The following is a 10,329-nucleotide window of genomic DNA, read 5'->3' on the forward strand; positions in this document are numbered from 1 at the left end:
GCCATTTTTTGGTTGCAGCCATCATTGTTGTTTGGCGGGCCCGGGCTGGGGATTCGAACCCGCCACCTTAGGTGTATGTGGCAGGCGCCTTAGCCGCTTGAGCCACAGGCGCCGAGCCCATTTCAGCATTATTTATAGTCGTTAGAGATTATGACCAACCCATAATCCAGCAGTAGAGGAGTAATTTATTAATTTGTTATAAATTATAATAAATGTAATTTATGTAAGTTATTATGTCAATTCAATCAAATTACACAGCTACTAAAAAGGATATAGATTGTAACAAGGTAGGAAAATGTTCATAATATAGTGAAAATATATAAAATATTTAGGTTTGTATTTAAGATTATATTAATTATAATTTTAATATTTTTAAAATTAGAAAAATATTAAAATACTATTAATGAATATTTTTAAATGGTTCATTGTGTAAATGTGGTAGCATAAAGGTATTTTTTTTAATGTGTTGTTTCCCTTGTGTCCCTTAGTTGCTATCAGTGGACAGTTTGGTGGCATAACTTTAACTCACAGCCAGGAGGAGCTCTAGGGCAGGAAAAATCTATTGTGCACTAGCCAGCTTCCTGATCATGGTCCAGATGAGAATTTTGTCTTTTCTCTGTTGCAGATAAGTTATCCTAAAAAATTTAGGGAGCACTAGGTCTCTGGATATGGGTTTCACTCTCCATTCTGGGCTTCTCTTTGCATTCTTGTTGATGAACCAAAAAGAACAAGACCCAGAAATGACCATTAGTGAGGTGTTTTCTAAATACTATCCAAGTATGAGCTCAACTACGTTATCTTTCTGGAGTCATTCCCTTCAATTTTGAAAGTGTGTGGTAGATTTTGCCAAAATAAGTTAGAACGTGATTGCATCCCTTCTCAGGAAAATGTGTGCATGCAGGTCCAAACTGTACACATTGCAAAACTCATATCTGTTCAACAGCAAAGAGAGGTGGGAACAGAAAGTGAATACACGAAGGATTTTTCCTTTTCCTTTCCCTTTCCTTTCCTGTCCATCTCACTCTGTTTCCCCAGGCTAGAATGCTGTAGCATCAACCTAGCTCACAGCAACCTCAAACTCCTGGGTTCAAGGTATCCTCCTGCCTCAGCCTTCCAAATATGTGGGACTCCAGGTGCCCCCCACAACACCCAGCTAGTTTTTCTATTTTTAGTAGAGATTGTCCCACTCTTGTTCAGACTGTTCTCTAACTCCTGAGTTCAAGCAGTCCACCCACCTTGGCCTCCCAGATGCTAGGATTTTAGGTGTGAGCCACTGCACCCAGACCACATGAAGGGTTTGACAGGACAGATTGCCCACTTGGAAATCTGTTTTGGAAAATGTTTGCACTTATTTATAGTTGCCTTTAAAATGGAGACAGTGTCCTGATGAATGTCAGTTGCAGTTGTCAAAGATTTCTTCATGGGGTTATGCTTAGAAGACAGGACCATGGCTCGGCGCCTGTAGCTCAACCGGCTAAGGCGCCAGCCACGTACACCTAAGGTGGCGGGTTCAAATCCCCAGCCCGGACCCGCCAAAACAACAATGACGGGTGCAACCAAAAAATAGCCGGGCGTTGTGGCGGGCGCCTGTGGTCCCAGCTACTTGGGAGGCAGAGGCAGAAGACTCGCTTGAGCCCAGGAGTTGGAGGTTGCTGTGAGCTGTAATGCCACGGCACTCTACCCAGGGGGACAGCTTGAGGCTCTGTCTCAAAAAAAAAAAAAAGAAGACAAGACCATAAGAGGAGAACCAACCTAATCCTATTTTGTGCACTTTGGGCACCTTTTTCCCTTCTCCCTAAAGAACCATGTACTTAATTGGCAACTTGGATTTAGAGTGACTTGGATTTTGTTTTCCATTTTTGTTTCTAGGGCTCTCAGAAGCGAGCTATCGCTACACCAGAAACTCCCTTAACAAAAAGGAGTGTGTCTACTCGTAGCCCTCACCAACTCCTCTCACCATCAAGTTTCTCTCCAAGGTATGGATTGTATTTAATTCAAGTGCCAAAAAGCAAGCCTCCCCTCTTTCTCTGGCTGTCTGATGGAGGCTAACTATAGAGTAAGTTATTAACGAGGGGTGGGCAGGTGCATCTGCAGAGAATTGCTGGGAAGCCTATTGCTCTCTGCCTTCCCTGCTTTCTCTTCCTTTGTGGAAAATTACTGTTTCTTATAGTAATTAAGGAAACTCACTTTCCACCTACTTTTCTAGGGCTCATTTCCTAGATCAGAAACTGATATCTTCTATTGAAAAACAACCTGTCTATTCAGAAGTCCAATCTTAACAAGTCTTGCCAGTAGAAGCAAATAGGTTTTCACCTGATTCTGTTTGTTTGTGTTTTGTTGGGTTTCTTTCTTTTGTAAATCTAAGGTATTTATTTTTGAAAAAAGAAAAGCACGTATCTTTGTTCATAATGTTGCATAACCTGTTTATTGTTCCTCAGTCAGGTTACAACTAGTTTCTGAGAGTTTTCTTGTCACTGTGAATCTACACTGACTTAATTGGTATTTTATCCCTGCTGCCACCATTGCACATAAATCCACAAAGATCATACGTGATTTTTTTGAAATCCGCAAATGACATGTCTTACACTAGAGAATTCCGTAGGTAAGATCTCTGCTGAGTAGAAGAAGGGTTTTTAGAAGCTGCCTCATCAAGAGGAGGCTCAGGAGTAATAATGCTAACCATTTAGGGAAATACCGACTACCAGAAATTTTTGCCTCCACTTTGTATCACTTCTTCTAGACTAAAAAGAGCTTAAGATTTTTCAGGTCTGTCCCTTAAGAAAGATGGCGACCAGAAGCTCTATAGTCATTCAACATGAGTGGTCTTAAACTTTGAAACACAATTTGACTTTAATGTAGTCTCCTACTGGTTTGGGCATCTTTGCAACCTCACGTTTAGAGAGAGTGCTCACAGATGTGCCAGTACCTTTACAGGAGTTACATCTCTAAACATGAATCCTTTGAAACCTGCAGATCTGTTTATAACTAGCCTTGTGTGGGCCTCTCACTGCTTTAAAGGACCTGTGCAATGAATAGCCCACAGAGCTTCACAGGGAGGAGCTTAAGAGAAGTCTGCAAACTGCTGCCTAGTCATTTTTTAATGCACACTAATAAAGCTGACAACAGAAAACTGGTTTTATATTTGTTAAAGTAACTTCTAAATTATTCAGGTAGAGGCAGCACTAGAGATAGAGATAATTAATTGAGCTCATTTTCTGTAGCCTCTCTGTGGAAATAAGGAATGATAACACCAATTATCATAGTGTCCCACATAAAACTGGTTCCTGCTGTTTCAGTGCATTAAACAAAGCCTGCTTTTTTGTTTTTGTTTTTTGAGACAGTCTCATTTTGTCACCCTCAGTAGAATGCTATAGCATCACAGCTCACAACAACCTCAAACTCTTGGGCTGAAGTGATTCTCTTGCCTCATCCTCCCAAGTAGTTGGGACTACAGGCAACCACCATAACACCCAGCTTTTTGTTATTGTTGTTGTTGTCAATGTTGTTTTTTAGCTGGCCCAGGCCAGGTTTGAGCCTGGCAGCCTCAATGCATGTGGATGGCATAGTAACCACTGTGCTATGGTCTCCAAGCAAACAAAGCCTGTTTGTTTTTTTCTTTGTGACAGAGTCTCACTTTATCGCCCTGGGTAGAGTGCTATGGCATCGCAGCTCACAGCAACCTCCAATTCCTGAGCTTAGGAAATTCTCCTGCCTCAGCCTCCCGAACAACTGGGACTATAGGCGCCTGCCACAACACCTGGCTATTTTGTTGTTGTTGTTGCGGTTTGGCTAGGGCTAGGTTTGAACCCGCCACCCTCAGCATATGGGGCCAGCACCCTACCCGCTAAGCACTAGGCACTGCCCAAAGCCTATTTTAAATAGACCTCTCTGTACATAACCAAAGTGTTAGAAGACCTCACTATCATCAAAGCAGATCAACAGGCTTGGCACTGGTTAGGGCACTGGCCACATGCACCAGGGCTTGTGGGTTCAAACCTGGCCAGGGCCTGCTAAACAACAATGACAACAATAACAAAAAAAATAACTGGGCATTATGGTAGGTGCCTATAGTCATACCTACTTGGGAGGCTGAGGCAAAAGAATTGTTTAAGCCCAAGAGCTCGAGGTCGCAGTGAGCTATGATGCTACAGCACTCAACCAAGGGCAACAAAGTGAGACTGTCTCAAAAAAAATTTTTTTAAAGCAGTAATTTACCAGTCAAGGAGTGGAAATATATTTGTCAGTTGAGCTTGGAAAATGTGAATATTTGCATACCAGCTGACTGTTAATTCATTGCATCTCCATCTCCACAAACACTGGGCAAAGTTGATTAATTTGGTTTAACTACATTTTATTGTTTCTACCTTGAACTGTATCCATGAGTTTTTATATGTGCTCAGCAACTCTTGGCTTATCCAATAGAGCCAGGCTCAGATGCTGTTCTAATAATGCTAAAAATTCATAAGAAGAAAATAGTATTCAAAACTTGCCTTTTAATGAGTTTGGATTTTGTTTTGCTTTGTTTAGTTTTAATGCCAGGAGAATGACAACCTTTTTAAATAGGTTTCTGTCTCTAAACTTCTCTAAACATGTTTGGTATTCCTCAGCCTGGTGTTCCTTAGCCCCTCATTCCTGAAATTCTTTAAAGGTTCGGGTATGTCCAACCCCATTAAGCTGATTAGATTTATAAAATGTGAGGCCAACTTGCCTTTTCTCCAATCCCCATTTCCAAAAGGAACTTCATTTTACTCCTCTCTCCCTTTAGATATGAACACAGTAATATTAGTCTGTTTTGCTTCCAATTAGTGCTACTCCCTCTCAGAAATACAACTCAAGAAATAACCGAGGAGAAGTGGTTACCTCCTTTGGCTCAGCACAGGGAGTGTCCTGGTCTGGGAGAGGAGGAACTGGAAACATCAGCCTGAAAGTCTTGGGGTGTCAAGAGCCACTAACTGGGAGTTACAAAACCATGTTTCAGAAGCTTGCAGACATTCGAGAAGGTAATTGTTTTTCCCTTTGAAATACTGGTAGATATAAAAACACCTGGGAGGGCTTACAATAAGTAATAAAGCTTCAGCTAGGCTGGTAGAACATATTCCAAGATTGCCTTTTGACTATGTAAGCTCATAGATGTTCTCATGGATGCCCTTATACTAGAGGGACATTAATGATACTATCAGTAATTCTCCCAAGTCACATTACTTTGGCAAAGAAAAAGCGGATAACCATGCCCAGTAATGAAGTGAACTATTTAAAGGAACTTAACTGAAAGACATTTATGGCTTCTTCCTTGTATGCCATGCTTAGGTTGGCCTTGACTTCCCTGAAACCTCAATGAGGACCTAAATAAAGGGCAGACATAGGGGTGAGGGTTCATGCTGACTCCTATGGGCAAAGGGAAGGCCAAATTCATCAACCAAATATTGGAAAATTGGCTAAGGTTTTGTTTTGTTTTAAGAGCCAGAGTCTCGTTTTATCACCCTCAATAGAGTGCTGTGGTGTCACAGCTCAAAGCAACCTCCAACTCCTGGGCTTAGGCGATTCTCTTGCCCCAGCATCCTGAGTAGCTGGGACTACAGGCACCCACCACGATGCCTGGCTATTTTTTTGTTGCAGTTTGGCCAGGGCTGGGTTCGAACCTGCCATCCTCCCTATATGGGGCCAGCACCCTACCTACTTGCCACAGGCCTCACCCATGGCTAAGGCTTTAGATGGTTTAAATTGGCCAGTTGTCCCACATACCCTTCCTACTTTTATAAAATGACTATAGTATTTTTAAATGTGCTGTATTTTTTCTTCTAACAAGTGAAATGTGTTAAATACAAATCTTTTTGTCTCTGGGATTGCAGTTCTGACCTGTAAGATAGAAGAACTTGGCAGTGAACTCAAGGAACATTATGAGATCGAGGCTTTCACTCCTCTTTCAGAACTAGCACAAGTAAGAGTTGTTCTAATAGTTACTAATTAATACTATTTTTTTTAGGCCCAACACGGTGGCTCACAACTGAGGTCCTAGCACTCTGGGAGGTTAAGGCGGGTGGATTTCCTGAGCTCTCAAGTTCAAGACCAGCCTAAACCAGAATGAGACCTCATCTTTAAAAATAGCTGGGTGTGTGGGTGACACCTGTGGCTCAGAGGAGTAGGGCACCGGCCCCATATGCCAGAGGTGGTGGGTTCAAACCCAGCCCTGGCCAAAAACTGCAACAAACAAACAAACAACCAAAAAAATAGCTGGGTGTGGGCGGCGCCTGTGGCTCAATGAGTAGGGCGCCGGCCCCATATACTGAGGGTGGCCAGTTCAAACTGCAACAAAAAATAGCTGGGCATTGTGGCGGGCACTTGTAGTCCCGGCTACTAGGGAGGCTGAGGTAAGAGAATCACCTAAGCCCAAGAGCTGAAGGTTGCTATGAGCTGTGATGCCATAGCATTCTACTGATGGCAATGAAATAAGACTGTCTCTTAAAAAAAATTTTAAAAAGCTGGGTGTTGTGGCAGGCACCTGTAGTCTCAGCTACTTGAGAGGCTGAAGCAAAAGAATCACTTAAGCCCAAGAGTTTGAGGTTGCTGTGAGCTGTGATGCCATGACACTCTACCAAGGGCGACAAAGTAAGACTCTATCTCAAAATAAATAAACCTTTTTTTGTCCTTTTTCTTTTTTTGAAACAGAATCTCACTGTTGCCCTGGGTAGAGTGCTGTGGCATCATAAGTCACAGCAACCTCAAACTCCTGGGTTCCAGTGATCCTCTTGCCTCAACCTCCCCAGTAGCTATGACTACAGATGTCTGCTACAACACCCAGCTAATGTTCCAAGTTTTTTTTTTTAGTAGAGACGAGGTCTTCCTTTTGCTTAGGCTGGTCTTGAACATCTGAATTCAAGCAATCTACCCATCTCTGCCTCCCAGAGTGTAGGATTGAACCATTTTTAAATCAATGATGAAGAGGCAGCTTTCTCCCTTCCTTTTTCATTTCTTGTCTGTGTTCTGGCTTGACCATCTATCGTGGTTGAATATGGTAAAATGGGTTCTTCTGAAGAAAGACTTAAAGATGTTCTTTGGTTTAGTGAGCAAAGAATTATTTTCTTCCTACCTGGATTAAGGTTTTTTTTTTGAGCCAGTCTCACTCTGTTCCCTGTGTAGAGTGTGAGTGCCGTGGCATCACTGTAGCTCACAGCAGCTTCAAACTCTTAGCTCAGGTCCTCTTTCCTGTTTCCCAAGTAGCTAAGATTACAGCCATTTGCCACAACACCTGGCTAGTTTTTAGTAAAGACAGGATCTTGTTCTTGCTCAGGCTGGTCTTGAACTCCTGAGCTCAAGCAATCTACCTGCCTCAGCCTCCCACAGTGTTAGGATTACAGGAGTGAGCCATGTTGCCCAGCTCTTGGATTAGGGTCTTGCACGTAAGCAAAAATTAAAGGCATTGTTCCCCCTGGAGATTTCCCACTAATAGAAGCATTCAAGTATCCATACATGAGGACAAAAGTGAGGGTAGGGTTTCCAGAGTCTCATTCTTTAGACAATGACTTCCAGTCTTCCCTGGTTTGGTATCTGTTGTTACAGACCAACTGCTATATATCTTTATATCATGGTTTAATCTGGCATACATACCATTGTATTTTCTCAAGAACATTTACTAATCTGAGAGAAGATATGTTCTAGAAGATTCTTCAATATACCCCTTTGTCATATGTGTGCATCCAGAGAAGAATGGTTGGGGAAGATATGCAAAACCATGTTATAGAAGAATGTTTTGGAGGACTTGGGAGGAGATAGCAGGAGCGAAGTAGCAGAGGCAGAGATGCACAGTCATACGGGAAAAGGTTAGACTTCCTCTCTCTGCTCCCAAGAGGAGAAATAGCACAGAGGAAGCCCTAGGGAGAGATTTTAGCTCAAGTTAATAAAGAACTTCCTGTTGAGAGATAGTATGGTTGTATGGTTAAGCATATGGTTCTGGAGCCGAGTTTCTAGACTTTAAATCCACACTTCACTCGCTGTTTGACTTTGACTTAATTATCTAATTTCTCTGTTCATTGTTTTCCTTATCTATAAAATGGGTACAGTAATATCCACCGCCATGGTTGTTATGAAGATTAAATGAGTTAATACAGGAAAACTTTTAGAACAGTGCCTGATATTTAGTAAGCTCAATAAATTTTAGCTATTATTAGGTTACAGCTATCCAAAGATGTAGTGGGTTAGAGTTGCCCTGGCAGGGGTAAGTTCCCCTACATTAGAGATGGTCATACTTAGGCAGCCACCAAGAAGGGCTCAAGTGCTGGGTGGGTAGGTGGGTCAGATGCCCTTTAGGAGTTCTTCTACCCCAAAGTCAATGATGATGGTGTGGTCACTGCAGGGTCAGAGTGATGCCCTGCCAGTGTATTTGTTGTTTGGGATTTGTTTGCTGTTTATCCTGTTGACTTCAGATTTTGAGCTCCTGCCTCAAGGACTGTGGTTCCTACATTGCAACCTTCCTTTGGTAGGAGCCTGTAGCTCTGCTGGGCCAGATCGGCTGTGATAGCAACGGAAAGCTGAACAATAAGTCAATGATTCTTGAAGGAGACCGGGAACATTCCTCAGGTGTTCAAATTCCAGTGGATTTATCAGAACTCAAAGAATATTCTCTGTTTCCTGGACAGGTGAGAATGAAGGCATCTCCCCTGGGATATGGATATGCTCTTTACATCTGTAGTGTGTGTGTACTGTTCCTGAGTTCCTATGTCCGATGCTGTGAGGTTTGGTTGGAGCACAAACCCAGGAGCAGACACCATTTGGGGGGGTTCAGATTTTCTTCTGTGTGCTTTGACCTTGGCTCTGAGATCCGACTACCCAGGCTCATATCCCAACTCCACCCAACAAAGTATGTGGCTGTGTGTAAGGTAATTAACCTTCTAAACCACAGTGTCTTCATCCATAAAAAGGTAATAATAATTCTTACCTCATAGGATTGTTGTGAAAATTAGATCATTCTTGTAGAATACATTATTATTCCTGAATTACCTTAATTTGGCTTCTAGAAAAATGCCCTAAGTTTACAATTACAAAATGAGAGTAGCTGGATAGTACTTTTAACTACCTCGAAATAATTTATTCTAGGCCTCTCATTTATCTCCCCTGCTTAGCGATCTTGTTTTGTTTCTTGTCTTTCAGGTTGTAATTATGGAAGGAATCAACACCACTGGTAGAAAATTGATTGCCACTAAACTCTATGAGGTACACAGTGGCCTGTACCCGCCCTCCCTCCTAGTTCGCTCAGGCACAGTATTTCTAGAAACTGGTCCTTTTTAAGAGCCTATTTATTTCTTAGTTAATTCTCTATGGGGAATCTGGCTCTGGCTCTAGCTTTAGCAACTGTTACTGTAAGTATTTTAGGCTTAGCAATCCATATGGTCCCTGTTGTAGTGACTCAGCTCTGCCATTGTGGCACAGAAGCAGTCATAGGCAACTTGTAAATGAATACGTGTGACTGTGTTCCAATAAAACTTTACTTATAAATAAATACTCTGCAGCCAGATTTAGGCCACAGGCCTTAGTTTACTTATCCCTGCTCTAGGCAACAATTCTCTAGAGATTTTCCTAGACAGGAAAAATAGCAAGACACCCTTTTCTCCATCCTTGCCTAGAGGCATACTGATATTCTAGGGCCCTGTTCTGTTCCTACTTGTTGCTGGGTGTTTTGTGAGAGTTTAGCAGTGACCTCCCATTACCTAGATTTCTTTGCCACTCTGAGCAGTCTAGGAACATAGCAGGTCCCATTAGTTCTGTGGGCTTTTAGCTACAAGGAGAGGGACACAAGTGCAGCTTTCTCCCTTTTTCACTCCTCCCCACTATCCCCCCACTGCACACCTGCTCACACACCCAACTCAGTGCCCTCTCTTTTCCTCTCCAAAGCAAAGCCTGGTGCAAAACCTTAGTCAAGCTTTTCTCTTGTTTTTAAGGGTGTGCCACTTCCATTTTATCAGCCCACAGAAGAAGATGGAGGTAAGTTTTGGTTCAAATGCAGTTTTGCCAATAACAAGGGTGATGGATCAAGATCCAGGAGTGCAGGGCCTCAGACCTGGAGAAAGCTGCAGAAGCTGTTTAAGAGCAATGTGACCAAGCAGCAGTGGGGACACAGCTGATTGTGGGGTAAGGGAACCAAAGGCCCTTTGTTGCAAGACCACCTGTCTAACCCCAGTGAGCATTGGTAGTGTGTAGCCTGGGTTCTAACTATATCAGTCTTTCTTTTTTTTTGGAGACAAAGCCTCAAGCTGTCCCCCTGGGTAGAGTGCTATGGCATCACAGCTCACAGCAACCTCCAACTCCTGGGCTCAAGCGAGTCTCCTGCCTCAGCCT

General features: G+C 42.7%; 1 protein-coding gene across 1 annotated transcript in view; it reads left to right on the forward strand.

The window, feature by feature from the left end:
* POLA2 (DNA polymerase alpha 2, accessory subunit) overlaps nucleotides 1-10,329 on the forward strand; it is a 36,801-nt gene that overhangs the window by 12,171 nt on the left and 14,301 nt on the right. Inside the window, exons 5-10 of the mRNA XM_003798644.3 lie at nucleotides 1,870-1,976; nucleotides 4,807-5,000; nucleotides 5,850-5,938; nucleotides 8,478-8,633; nucleotides 9,145-9,207; nucleotides 9,933-9,975. Coding sequence (XP_003798692.1) covers nucleotides 1,870-1,976; nucleotides 4,807-5,000; nucleotides 5,850-5,938; nucleotides 8,478-8,633; nucleotides 9,145-9,207; nucleotides 9,933-9,975 — 652 coding nt within the window. The remainder of the gene's footprint in view (nucleotides 1-1,869; nucleotides 1,977-4,806; nucleotides 5,001-5,849; nucleotides 5,939-8,477; nucleotides 8,634-9,144; nucleotides 9,208-9,932; nucleotides 9,976-10,329) is intronic.

This window comes from Otolemur garnettii, unplaced genomic scaffold (genome assembly GCF_000181295.1).
Source record: "Otolemur garnettii isolate 467f Iridium unplaced genomic scaffold, OtoGar3 scaffold00140, whole genome shotgun sequence".
Lineage (NCBI taxonomy): Eukaryota > Metazoa > Chordata > Mammalia > Primates > Galagidae > Otolemur > Otolemur garnettii.